Here is a 13,468-nt window from a genome sequence, read left to right as displayed (position 1 = left end):
TGCTGCCACTGTGTTCGGCGATGGTTCGATAGGCAATATAGTGCAGTTTATAAACAAACATTAAACCAATACCAAGACGCTCTGAGTGGAAGAAAACTATATAATCTTAACGCCTGGGCCACTCTGAATATCCAGCCCCGGAGAACATTGCAATCGAAATCGGTATCGCCGCCCACTCCCACGCACCCCGCGCACACACCACACTCCTGTTTCCCGCAGCAACTCCACACAGGGCAACAAAATGCTGAAGATTGCTGCCGAGGGAATAGCGCCACGTCTGGCTGCCTGCTGCCTCATCAATGCCAGCGCTCAGAGCAGCTGCCATCGGGGGGCCCCACAGTCGGCAAGGGCCACACAGAAGTACCTATCCCAGTCGCAGCACCTGCACAAGAAGCTGGTCATCAAGGATCACTACGAGTTTGATCAGAAGGTGAGCGAGTGAGTGAGTGAGTGTATGCGCAATTATGCAATGATTCTGGCATGCGGCCTGCGGCGCCCCTGCACTACTATCTGGTGTACGTGAGCAGTTCCGGCCGTAAACAGCGGGCCAACTACAGCCACCCCATGACGCATTTGGCTATGACGACTGTCTGTATGTGTCTATCTGTGTGTGTTTGTTTTTGTGTGTGCTGTGATTGGCTCGTGTATGCAAATAAGCCCCAAAACGGCGGGCCGTTACCGGTTTTAACCCGTTTTTATGTTTCGAAATGTCCAAAGATATAGTAGATATGTGTCCTGAACTAAAATCTTATTCTCTGTGGTCTGTGTCCAGGTCATCAACAGCGACAATCCGGTAATTGTGAATTTCCATGCCGAGTGGTGCGACCCCTGCAAAATACTCACACCCAAGATGCTGGAGCTGCTGGAGAACTCCGACGAGATCGATGTGGCCATCATTGATGTGGAGACGAACCTGGATCTCGTCGAGACGTTCGAGGTGAAGGCCGTGCCCGCCGTCCTTGCCTTTCGAAACGGCGTTGTGGTGGATAAATTCATTGGCCTGGTGGATGCCAACAGCATTGAGACGCTGATCGACAAACTGAAGCGGAAGCAACAGCAGAAGCAATAGAGGAGAATTACCAGAATTAAGGTGGACGGATGGGGGGCCTCGGATAAAATAATATACATAGCTTTGCCGCAAATCGAGATTTTATATACAAAAAAAAAAGAACGAAACGGAGTAGACTGTAAACGCGATAGTTAGCCTAACCCTTATGCAGCAACAGGAATACGTTTAATATGCAATAAAAAAAAACAGAAACTAATATACATACATATAATCATAGTAACAGTAAACCTCTGCTTTATATTTCTACTTGTTGCTGCCGTTTCCCGTGGGAATTGCGCCGCCAAAAACTGCAGCGGGTCAGCTGATTGTATCAGTGTTGGTAAGCGTTTCAATCAGTCGCTGAGAGGATGACGTGAATTTGCAATGGTGAAGGGGGGCGAGTGAGAACTCTTCCTGGTTAGACAGAGATAGGCGATGAAATGGGTTTATTTGGTTGCTTTATTAAGGCTTTTTCTTTCTTTATACGAATACATAGTCACGGAACTGAACTGGCCTGCCCCAAAACTGATTAAACCACCTCCTCCGGAGAACTTGAACTAAAAACTAATAACTGACATCTGGCGCATTCCCGTGCGATGCGACGCGGATTCGTTTTTTTTTTTCGGATAGTATATAAATACGAATAAAAAGTACGAGTATACGGAAACATACGATACGGATACGATACACAATATACAATAGGGGGTGTAAAATAATAACTCAACGTGTATAAAATAGAAACAGAACAGATCTCTACAAACTAGGCTAGAATCGGTTAAAGCGAAGCGGTCAAGCGGTACGCGGTAGCGGGTAGCGAATTATCGGATGACCTGAATGGCATCCATCCAATTACGAAACACTCTTCATCTTCTGTTCCTTTTTAGTTTAAATCTTAGTTATGGTCATGCCACCGGCAGAGAGAGAGAGGGAAGTGGGAGGGGGACTCTTCCCCGCGGCGGAGATGCCATTTACTGTTGTCATTTGGGGGTAGACTGTAATTGTGGCTGCTCAACGCGCCAGCTGAATGATGAGCGCTGCGCACATCTCGAAGAACTCCATGGTATGGTGGCCGGTCGGCTGGAGCGGCATCATTCCGGTCACGCTAAGCGGCGGCGGTGTGAGGCTCTCCATGATGACATCGTCGCCCTGCTCTACCTCCTCGTTGGTGAGCGACTTGAAGTCAAGCAGATAGCTCTTGGCGTCCACTTGGTACAGCTGCAGCGACATCTTCGAGAACTTGCCCGTCTTCACGTTCTGCCGCCGCACACGCACATGGTACGGATTGATGATCTTCCACTCGTAGTTGAGCGCCTTCATGGCCCGATAGACCTCCAGCATGATGTCGTTGGGCTTGCTCTGCGAACGTATGCCCAGATGCCACTTGGCCCGCTTGATGGGCGTGCCGCCGCGCGCTGTCTTCTCGGGGAAGGCACCACCGCCCGAATTCTGCACGGACATTGCCAGCTGGCGGTCGCGCATCGGTGCGATCCGCTCCGGATGCGGTCGTATGGCGGCTAGGACGCTGCTGCTGGGTGGCGCGGCTCCAGGTGGCACAGGCGTAGCGCTGCCCGAGCTGGCGGCCGTGCCACCGCCCACAGTGACCGTGGCTAGGGGCGCTTGGCCGGAGGCCTGACCCGGGGCCTCGTGCGGTGCATGGGTGTTGATGGGCGGCGGCGGCGGGGAGCCAGCCACAAAGAAGTTGTTGATTTCGTTAATTTGGTTGGCGGCGTCGTCTGCGAAACGCTTGTTGTCGATGATCAGGTGGTAGGCGATGGCCAGCTGATCGTGTGGATCGCCGCTGAGCAGCGAGTTGTGCACCTCGAGCTCCTTGACCCCGAACTTGGTGCAGACCTCGGCCACGGCATAGGTGTCGATGACATTGGAGTCCTGCTCGATCGATGAGGGGAAGAGGTAGGCGGGCAGCTCCTTCTGGAACCACTCGTGCTTCTTGATCTCCTCGATGTTGGCCCGCTTGAGGGGATCCACCTGCAGCATCTGGCACACCAGATTGACCACCTGCTTGTTGAGGTACTCCGGTATGGGGAAGATGCCCGATTTGATCTTTCGGAAGAGCGTCGGCACGTGCTCATCGTCAAAGGGCAGCGTGCCGCAGAGCAGGGCATACAGGATGACGCCACACGACCAGATGTCCACCTCCGGCCCGGCATACAGTTTGCCAGAGATGACCTCGGGCGCCGCATAGTTGGGAGAGCCGCACGAGGTGCGCAGAAACTCTCCGTCCAGCATCATATTGGACAGCCCAAAATCGGCGATCTTCACGTGCATGTTGTGGTCGAGCAGCAGGTTCTCCGGCTTGAGGTCGCGGTGCACGATCATGTGCCGGTGACAGTAATCCACGCCCGAGATTATCTGCTGGAAGAAGCGGCGTGCCTGATGCTCCTGCAGCTTGCCGTGCTTCACGATGTAGTCGAACAGCTCGCCGCCGCTCACGTACTCCATGATCATGAAGATGTCCGAGGGGGTGGAGATCACCTAAGTGGACAATGGGGGGGAAATATAAGACATACATATGCTGACTTCTTCAAGACAAAGGGATTCAGGACTGGACTCTGGATTCCTTACCTGGTAAAGCTTAATGATGTGCGGATGCCGGAAGAGCTTCAGATTCTGAATCTCTCGCCGAATCTTACCCACCACATCCAGGCTCTTGATCTTCTGCCTGTTTAGGATCTTGACGGCGACCTTGACGCGTGTTATCTGATGCTCGCCGATCTTCACCTTACCGAAGGTGCCCGTGCCGAGCGTGGCGCCCAGCAGATAGTGGCCGATCTTCACCAGCGGCTGGCCATTGACGGTGCCCGCCGCCGCTGCCTCAGCGGCCGCAGCCCTCATCTGGGGCATCTCGCTGTCCCGTCACTGCGGCGGGGCGGCCACTCGAATTGAGTTACCTAGCCCAGACTAGACCAGACACCAGACAGAGACACCAGACGCACTATGCTGACGCTGCAGAGGCAGCAGCAAGTGGCAAGCACTGCGCGAGAGAGAGGGTAGAATGGGGAGCAGCGACGAGCGGTGGAAGGTCGTTATCTCGTTTATTGCGTAGTCCGCTATCCCCTCTGTGTGGCGCTGTCGCTGTCTCGCGGTGATTGTTTATTCTATATTTTCCGCTGACTCTCGGGTTCCATCCACTTCACTTCACTTTGGCGAAATCGGATGCCGTGGGGCAGACAATCGTCTGTTGCCAATTGTTTATTTACGCGACAGTTTAACTATTGTTTATTTTGCTTGCCGTTTTTTTGGTGGGGCTTTTCCTTTTCCTCTCGTTTCGCTTATTTAATTGACATTGGAATACTCGATTTCCCACGGTGTGTTTTCCAACACAGTGGTCATGTTCCAGCAGCTGTTTTCGAATCGCTCCTTCTCGCTCTAGCCTGGAAGGCGGAAACGAGAGGTCGATAAGTCATTTGATGAACTGTAATCGATAGCTATCGCCCCTAACATTCGACATATTGCCTTTCAAAAGTTTTGGCGCCAAAACAAATGAACTTTTGTCGTGTGTGTGAAAAATGCTACTATATGGGGCCAGAGCTCATCATCTTTTCATCCACGCACAAGGCTAAGCGTCTCGAATTACAGCTTCGTTCGTCCGGCAGTAGGCGCTCACTAAAGGAGGAAAAGAATCAAGAAGGTAAATAAATTTCTTTCAAAAACTCTGTATATTTGACACAGTCCGTGGCGGGAAATATCGACAGGTTGGAATCAGCAGTAATTGTCTATTTATCTTACTAATACTAATACATCAATTTAGACATTCATTTAGAAATTTGGTCATGGAATCCACTATTCACTTCGGGCCCTTTTCACAAGGACTCACCGTTGGATTGGCAGGACCTCTGGTCACAGACATCAGGCAGGACTACGTTTCATGACTGGTTTCAAAGACTGGGTTTATAACGTAGTAGGTGTCCGTATGAACGGTGAACATCCGTAGTTACGCGAGGGATTATAATCTCCAAGGTCATCCTCCGAGTCACTGGGGTGTTTTGTTGTTGTACAGGTGCTGGAATAACAAAAAAAAAAAAAACCAGCCTCGTTGCCTATTCCCTGTCATAATCAATATATGTAACTATCATCCATCTCCCTCAAGCCTATTCATCTTACATTACGACCTTGCTTGGGATTTCCTTTGGATAATTCTTCTGTTACTTATTCAATTGATGTGTTCAGTTACAATGCATGTAGTATATCATATATTGGATTCTTCCGTTACACTTATAAAATGGTTCTCTTACAAATAAATCTCTAATTTGGTTTATTCTGCTTCTCGGATAAATCGTTGTCATTAATCTACACTTAAGGGCATTTTTTTTTTTGTTTTCTTCCGATCGATCTCCTACGACGGCGCTGAGCTACTCCGTCCCTCGATTGCTTACGGACTACAATAAATGTGTATATATGATACAAATTTAACTATTCGACAAACAGCAGCCTTCTTCTCCAGACGCTTTGTTATTATCTTAACACTTGTTTATGCTACACAAATAGTTGTTTTGTTTTCTTAGTTTTCTCTTACAAAATAAGCTCGTCTCGTTCTGTTTGTGGTAGGTCCAGGTTGGGTTCGGGTCCCCTCGGGACGACTGTACCTTCGACTCGTTGTCGTTGTCCGTCTCTCTCTCTCTCTCTCTTCTGTATCGCGTGCTTTGCACTATGCTCGTTAACATGACGCGCGTCTCATCTCTCTCACTCTTTTTCAGAGCTAACAATTATGTAATAGTGTGTGTGTTTGATTGCTGGTTTTATAACGTATAACGGTTAATATAATATATATATATATATATATATATATGTATCGGTATTTGTTTATTTTATATTTATCGTTAATTACATGTATTTTTCGGTTTGTTTCTTTCAGTTTTTTCTTCTTTTCATCTTCTCTAAATGTAGTCTGAAAAAAAAACACGTACCTTACCTATGATAATGCTACAAGACTAGGGCTTTATTTTTATTATAGGTTTATATTTAGTCAAAAAAAATATAGTTAAAGAGTTATAATATTGATATTTCTACTCTATCAAAGGCGTTTTCCAGCAGCATGGTGTTTTTTGTTGTTGTTGTTGACAAAATGGCAAAAAATAATATGTTGAATATCAGATTTCAGTATTGAGTGTTTTATACATACAATATGTATATATTCTACATATATATTCATTATATATGGTGTGTTTTTGTTCTGTGTGTGTGTGTGTGTGTGTATAAAAATTGAGGTGTAAGGGTTCCTTGTTCCTCTTGTTATTTAACAATTGAATCAAACATTCTGAAGAGTATAATCTGGGAGATATATGGTATACATATGTATGGAAGTGTTGTGTGTGTGTTTTGTATTCATCTGATACAAATATTAAATGGAATTTGAATTGGTTATCGATCCTGTGTTGATTTCAGATCATTAAAAACGTATAACGTGAATAACTCTCCTGCCTCTGTATGTCTGTGTGTGTGGGTGCATCTGTGTGGCGTGGAATCTTTATGGTTTTTGTTCTCTCTGATTTATTTTTCTTTGTTTTTGTTTTCTTTTATGTGTTTGGGTTTTGTTTTGTTTTGTCTGCATCTCATTTTTTTGTTTTTGTTTTTGTTTTTGCTGCCAATGCCAATGCCTTTCTGCGCCTCTCCTCTTCCTTCCGCCCTCCGATCTTCAACCGATCAATCAGTGTTTGTTGGATATATACATTTGTGTGTGTGTTTGTGTGTGTGTGGTATATCTGTGTGTACGAATACATACATCTAGCTAGAGAGAGACGCACAGAGTCATATCGAGAGAGGGAGGGGTTTGGTTATTTCCGGATTATTACAGGTGTGGGGCGGGGGGTATGATTTAGATTCAGTATCGGTTTCGATTACGGATGTAGTGGTTAAAGCTGCCACCGCCTGCGTGCCTGTTGCCTCCTCCAACTGCTCCGCCTCTGCCCCTGCCTCTACCTCTACCTCTGCCTCCACCTCCACCAGTGCCGCGCATCATCTCATCAACATCAGCAGCAGCTGCATCCTGATCGTTGTTGCCTCCACCTCCACCTTCACCTCCGCCAGCAGCAGTTGTTGTTCCCGGCCCCCAACTGGTCGCCATTCTATTCTGTTGTGTCTGAGCTGTTCCTGGAGTAGGAGTTGCAGCTGGTGTTGTTGTTGTTGTTGTTGCTGTTGCTGTTGCTCCTTCTGTTTGATCTCGGTCTCCCCTGTATGTGACATACACGAGCCCCACGGCTTGCAATCTGCCAGTTTGAGGATCCAAGTAGTTGAGGGTATTCACGTAGTTCGAATCGGAACACTGGTAATATACATATGCGGTATCTGCTCCGGTTACGGCTCCTTCTGGTGTGCCTGTTCCAACTCTTCCCGATATTGTTGCTCCTCCTCCTCCTCCTGCTGCTGATCCTTCTGCTGATGTCGTTGCATACGTATACGTTGTGGGAGCTGCCACTGCTACAGGCTCTGTTTGTGTTGTTGCAGATCCATCATCGACCTGATGATAATAATAATATGTTGTGCCGCGTGATTCCCTAGATGTTGCTGTATATGTTGGTGTTCGTCTTGCTCCTGGTGCTGCTGCTGCTGCTACTGCAGAAGCTGTTCCTGTTGCCTGTAGATATGTGGTGGCTGGTGGAGAGGCAACAACATATTCTACTGTAGCTGGATATACAGCTGCTGCTGCTGCTGCTGTGGCTGCTCCTATTCCTGGTGATGGTGTGGCTACAGCTGGATATGCGACTGTTGCTGGTCCTGCTGCTTGATAGGCAGGCACAAAGTAAGCAGGAGCAAAGTAGGTCGTCTGGCTGGGTATCTGGATGTGGATCTGTTGCTGTTGCTGCTGTTGGCTGTAGCTATTCATATTGTTGCTGAACGGATGGGAATGCTGTTGCTGTTGCTGCTGGTTGGGGGTTTGTTGACTGGCAAAGATGGTGGACAGGTGTGCTGTTGTTGGCTGATGTGTGGCCAGCAGATGTTGATGTTGTTGTTGCTGTTGCTGCTGCTGTTGGTGTTGTTGCTGTGGCTGATATGATGGCTGATGAGACTGTGTTGGCTCTGGCTGTGGATGTGGACGCGACTGCTGTTGCTGTTGCGTTTGCGGTTGAGGATTCAGATTCAGATTCGGATGTGGACGTGGATGCGGCGGATGCTGCTGCCATTGCACGGCTGCCGGCTGGAGTGGCTGCAATGTGGCAATGGCAGCATGACCACTTCACCTGTGAGATGCAGCTAATATTGGTGTAAAGAAATTAATTTTTTGTGTGTGTTTAAATAAATTTCTGTGCATGATTGTTATATGGATGCAGTTTTTGAGATCGTGTTGTTCTATTTGATCTACCTCTATGCGCCATATGCTGGTAGCCGCCACCGCCACCACCGACACCGATACCACCCGCTCCACCACCGCCCCCACCACCACCTCCACCTCCAGCATGCATCTGCACACCCACTCCCATTCCGACGCCCACCCCCATGCCCCCCATCCCCATGCTGACGCCCACTCCGCCGTGGACTCCTCCGTGCAGCTGCATATGGTGCGCCGCCGGATGGTGGGCCATGTTATGGTGGTGGTTGTGGTGACCATGGCTGTGGCTGTGGTTGTGGTTATGCGGCTGGTGGGGATGGTGTTGTTGCTGATGGTGCTGGTGGTGATGCGGTGGATGATGGTGTTGCTGCAGCTGTTGCTGGTGCGGCTGTTGCATGTGTGGATGGTGCTGGTTGTTGTGGTTGTTGTTGTGGTTGTTGTTGTGATGGTGGTGGTGCGGCTGATGTCCAATATGCAGTGGGCCAACCATTCCCCCACCGCCACCGCCGCCACCACCACCACCCATCGGCCCGCCAATCTGCGACATGAACTGTGCGGCCTTTGCCTTGCCATGCTCCTCGGCCAGGCGCACCCAAATTGGCTGGGTGTAACCCAGTGGCACCGTATTGTTCAGCGAGTTCAGTGCATCCTGTGCCTCTTCGCGCTTGCTGAAGCTGTACACCGAGCAAGGAAAGAAAACGAGAGAGAGAACGTTAGGAATAAGGGGGGGGGGGGGGGGGGGGGGGGGGGGGGGGGGGGGGGGGGGGGGGGGGGGGGGGGGGGGGGGGGGGGGGGGGGGGAGGGGTGATGGTAACTAATAAATAAAAATAAAAACTATAGCTGGTACTGCGCATTAGCGGTGCAGTTTGATTAGGAGTCGCTGTAAAGCAGAATTAATGCCACACATATTTCAATGCCAAATAGGAAATTGGAATACGGTCTGTGGCATCCACGATTATGCTCGATGCGAGTCCTTTCCCTACTCCGTGAGTTACAGCAAACTTTTGCAGTCCAATGGATTGATCTTGCCTGGCCCCTGAACCGCCCTAGACATCTCACTATATATGCTCCGAGTCGCTCTTCGTTTTCCCAAGCATGGCCTACTGCATATTGCATCCATTTACATCCCAGCTGCTCTTGTACTGAAGAATTCTTACGATTGGAAGCCATTCAATTGCATTCCAATGTTCTGATGGATCATTCATTGAATGGACATGTTTTTCTGACCTTTTGATTTCCATTCACGCCACTATCAATCCCAAATTAATATTGCCCATAGTTATCTGAGTATCTTTTGTTATTTTCCTCATAATACGGGTACACCTGTTCCTTTCCCGATCTCTTTTGGCTATTTGCCGAATACTAAACAAGATCTCCAATTATAAATATCCTAGGTCTCTATATATGGAGCAACAAAAGTGCATTCAAATATCTCAATATTTCAGCACAAAATTTAAATAAAAATCTGTTTTGTCAGGTTCTTCTCAGGCAAAAGCAAAGCAAATGTTAGATTGGAATTCAATAGGAAACTGACCGACTGGACACTGCACTCCACACATCACTCCCTCACTTGCAATCTGGCAAATATATGGTAGTACTTTTTAGGGAAACTTACCGTACAAAGGCAACGCCGCGCGGACGTCCGGTGAGCTTGTCACGCAAAATGTTACGCTGGACAATTTGGCCAAAGGGCGAGAAGGTTCTGTTGAGCATATCATCGTCGATATTGCGTGGTAGATTGATGACGTACAGGTTGGTGTCCTTGATTGACTGGCCGCCAGGACGAGCATACGAGACCTAAGAAAACATAGAGCGAGAGAGAGAGACAGAAATGAGTATGCGTATGCGCAGTCGGTGGGTGGTTTGGGTTGGTTTTGGGGTGTTTGGAGTTTGGGGGATACTCACCTTCAATCGCTTGTTGCGCACATATAACCCGTTCAGCTTATCGATAGCCACCTCGGTGTCTGCCTCAGTTCTGTAGTCGACGAAGCCGTAGCCGAAGCTATATCCGGTCTGAGGGTGGGGGATGAAATGGCAAACAGAGAAAGGATGCACGGGTTAGAGTTGCAGCAAAGAGATTTGTGTATGTATTGCACGGTGCGACAAGGATAACAGCAAGCGGGAGGAGGGAGGAGAGAGGGGAAGCCTCTCTTGACGACAACGACCTGTGACGTGCATCCTGCCTATCCTGTTGCCCATCCCTGTTAACTGGCTGTGGCTTACCTTGAAGTCGCGCATAATTTTGCAGGTGTTGATGCCCCCGAAGTTGGCAAAGAGCTCGTACAGCTCTCGGTCGGTCATGTCCTGTGGTAAGTAATTGACTATCAGATTGGTCGAGCTCACGCGCTCCTCCTGCTCCTGCGGCGGTGTGGCGGCGTTATTGCCACCCTGTTGCTGCTGCTTTTTATCGGCAGGGCCTGCTGCCTCCCCGTTGCCATGGTTATTCTGCTCGTCCCCGGACGATTCCTGGGGCTGCTGCTTATCCGGCTGCTCATGCTCGTCCCCGCCCTGCTGGGTCTCATTGCCAGGGCTGCTGTCATCGTTGAAGTTCTCATCCTGGCGGCCCTCCTGCTGTGCCTCACGCTCCACAGCATCGGCTGGCTCCTGCAAAATCCAGATATGGCGGGTAATCAGCGTTAGATTTTGAGTGGAAAAATCGGGCTGGTGGGTGTTGCAGGTCTTGGAGGAGGACTTGGACTTACCTCCATGTCCGAAGACAACTCCTCGTTCTCGTTATCATTCTCATTCGCGTACTGACGTGTCTGATCCTGCATCTTCTTCGACTGCGACATGGCTGGCAATGTTCCTGATCCTCTCTATGCGTGGCCTCCAAAAAAAAAAAACGTCGCTTGCTTTTCGCTACTATTCTCCTCTCCACAACCTTGTCAAAGTGCCACAGAAAATATTTGTGTTGTATCTACGTCGCAGTGCGCGCCAGAAGCTGCAATGGAAGAGAAGCACAAAAAAAGATGTGTATTCGGTTTTCTGCAGCCTAATTCAATTAAGAGAGATGATGCGCGATGTCGTCGTTGCACGCGTCCGCGTCCACTTCTGTCTCCGGCAAGGATTCAATTTCAATTGCAGTGACCTGGCCCTGGCCTACCGAATTGCAACTCGTTCGTGTTGCAACCCAAAATGTGTGTGTATATGCTGGAGCCTTCGGCTTCGGAATGCCGCTCGGATGCCGGGATAGCAGCGGTTCAAGCCTGACGATGCGCATCCAGGGACACAAGCCATTGGCAGCCGAACGCACGTCGGCAGGCCGCCGTTTTTGGTGTTCGGTGAGAGCCCGCCTTTCCGGGAGGCGCTACTGCTGCTGGACTCGGGCCGGGCCGGAGCCAGACGCGGCCAGAACCCAGCAAAACAGCTTGAGAAAAATCTACCCCCACCCCTATAAAAAAAACCCATTCCATGCACACTCATACACACACACACACACACACACAAATGCGAGCAATACGCGGGGCAGCAACAAGAAAAGTGCAAAGAAAAAATGCTGTACGGAGAAGTGATGAATACCCAAGAAGCCAAACACGGGGCGTGGGCCATTCGCGAAAATAAAGTTCGAAAACCATTCGTAACTCACCTACTTTTCACCAAATGCTGTCACACGACGCTACACCACAAAAACAGCGACTTTATATTTTTTTTTTCTCAGAAACAACGCTTTAGCGGTGAAACATCGATGCTAGCCGCTACTATCGATGGTTTTGCGACTAACATGATAGTATCGAGCTACAGTTGTTGTGCTCTTAATATGTTTGGATTGGCTGCTCTAAAATACGAAGACAAATTTTTTAAACAAATCGACAGGTGGCATCTAATTTTTACAATGGACAAGTTCCTAAAAGGTTTCAATGGTTTTTTAATAATTAATTCAGCCCGATACTATTACGATAGTATCGACTGTTTTTTTCCAAACATTCAAAACTATCGGTGGCTCAACTATCAATCGTTTGACAGCTCTAGTTTCCGAAGGACAGACAGACCCACAAAAATATACCCAAATATACCATGCCATTATCAAAATATACCGTAAATATACTGACGGACACGACAAGACGTTGATATTCCTCAATTTTGATATTCCGTTTAATATTACTAGCTAGTTGGCCCTCTCAGCCCTAAACAAATAATTTTATCCAATTCCTCAATAAATTTTGTTCAGGATTGGCTAGTTTTCAGAACTCTTTTTCATTGGATTGTTTACATAATAATGTTCAAACAAAAACGGCCAAAGCATAAAACGTAAATGTTCACGAAATGTGGCGTCATTGTTTCTGGTCAACCAAGTTTCTTCTATGCGTATGAACTTTTGTATACCATATTTCCTTTAATTGATGTTAAATGTGTTGTTCCAAGCTGCTTTGAAACATTAATATTGCATTTTTCTTGGATTGAGATGTTTTTTTTACAATTGTTAATATCGTCATTAAATTTCTTATATATAAATCTGGATTAAATAAAAATATTCAAAATAAAGCTGAAACATTTGTATAACTATATGTACATAATACTCAAATGATCTGCAGATGATAGTACAATATGTTGCTGAGCAACAAATAGGAACATAAATACTTCCTGGTTTAGAAGCTTTTGTTACCCCCTTCATAGCACATTTGCGAAGCCAGTCATTGAATTCCGGTCAGAACATAGAACACTTTAGAACACATCTCCCTCCACCAATTTGTACACCCTTTTATAATTAAAATCTGAAAAACTAGACACTAAACCGAAAAAAACTGGAATTCCCACTACCCGCTGTATTCAATTTTCCCGTCCAAATAATGTAGATATGCCAACACAGTGCCTGAGTCTTTTGTAATAGCAGAACAAAATGGCGGAATGAGAGCAACCAGAATTTTGTAGACTGTACATGTGTACATGTACATGTCGACTTCATGGACCGACAAAGAAGCTGAATGACCTTTCGGGCAGCCCTAGCCATAGCTGCTAAGCTAAATTAATAATAGAGGCAATACTTAATCATAAATCCACATATATTACGGTGAACATTTGCATAATTTATTTGATATTAAAAAATTTGGTTGCTTTCCACGTCATCAAGCACAGAATCAGCTATTTTCAGAACGCAACAACCTGCGTCTGCCAATGTGAACGCCTATTCAGCATCA

The 13,468-nt window shown here is 47.6% G+C and overlaps 3 protein-coding genes across 5 annotated transcripts; 1 reads left to right on the top strand and 2 right to left on the bottom strand.

Annotated features, from left to right (window-relative positions):
• Nucleotides 1-26: 26 nt before the first annotated feature.
• LOC111074652 (thioredoxin, mitochondrial) lies at nt 27-1,289 on the top strand. Its single transcript, XM_022367523.2, has 2 exons — nt 27-430; nt 773-1,289. Exons 1-2 carry the CDS (start codon nt 242-244, stop codon nt 1,067-1,069), a joined length of 486 nt encoding a protein of 161 aa, XP_022223215.2. The 5' UTR covers nt 27-241; the 3' UTR covers nt 1,070-1,289.
• Nucleotides 1,290-1,491: 202 nt separating this feature from the next.
• LOC111074650 (5'-AMP-activated protein kinase catalytic subunit alpha-2) lies at nt 1,492-4,368 on the bottom strand. Its single transcript, XM_022367518.2, has 2 exons — nt 3,632-4,368; nt 1,492-3,541 (listed from the first exon to the last, which is right to left on the bottom strand). The coding sequence occupies exons 1-2, from the start codon at nt 3,908-3,910 to the stop codon at nt 2,057-2,059; spliced, it is 1,764 nt and encodes a 587-aa protein (XP_022223210.2). The 5' UTR covers nt 3,911-4,368; the 3' UTR covers nt 1,492-2,056.
• Nucleotides 4,369-7,782: 3,414 nt separating this feature from the next.
• Nucleotides 7,783-12,037, bottom strand: LOC111074651 (sex-lethal homolog). 3 transcript variants are annotated; one of them, XM_022367522.2, is made up of 7 exons: nt 11,920-12,037; nt 11,036-11,274; nt 10,557-10,937; nt 10,239-10,346; nt 9,949-10,130; nt 8,367-9,007; nt 7,783-8,257 (listed from the first exon to the last, which is right to left on the bottom strand). In XM_022367522.2, the coding sequence occupies exons 2-7, from the start codon at nt 11,123-11,125 to the stop codon at nt 8,241-8,243; spliced, it is 1,419 nt and encodes a 472-aa protein (XP_022223214.2). In that variant the 5' UTR covers nt 11,126-11,274; nt 11,920-12,037; the 3' UTR covers nt 7,783-8,240. The 3 variants fall into 3 exon arrangements, with proteins under 3 accessions (XP_022223214.2, XP_022223212.2, XP_022223213.2); XM_022367520.2 differs by having other exon boundaries at nt 7,783-9,007; XM_022367521.2 differs by having other exon boundaries at nt 7,783-9,007; nt 11,924-12,037.
• Between the last annotated feature and the right edge of the window lie 1,431 nt (nt 12,038-13,468).

Source organism: Drosophila obscura, unplaced genomic scaffold (genome assembly GCF_018151105.1).
Source record: "Drosophila obscura isolate BZ-5 IFL unplaced genomic scaffold, ASM1815110v1 contig_84, whole genome shotgun sequence".
NCBI classification, from domain to species: domain Eukaryota; kingdom Metazoa; phylum Arthropoda; class Insecta; order Diptera; family Drosophilidae; genus Drosophila; species Drosophila obscura.
This window is presented reverse-complemented; position numbering and strand designations above follow the sequence as displayed.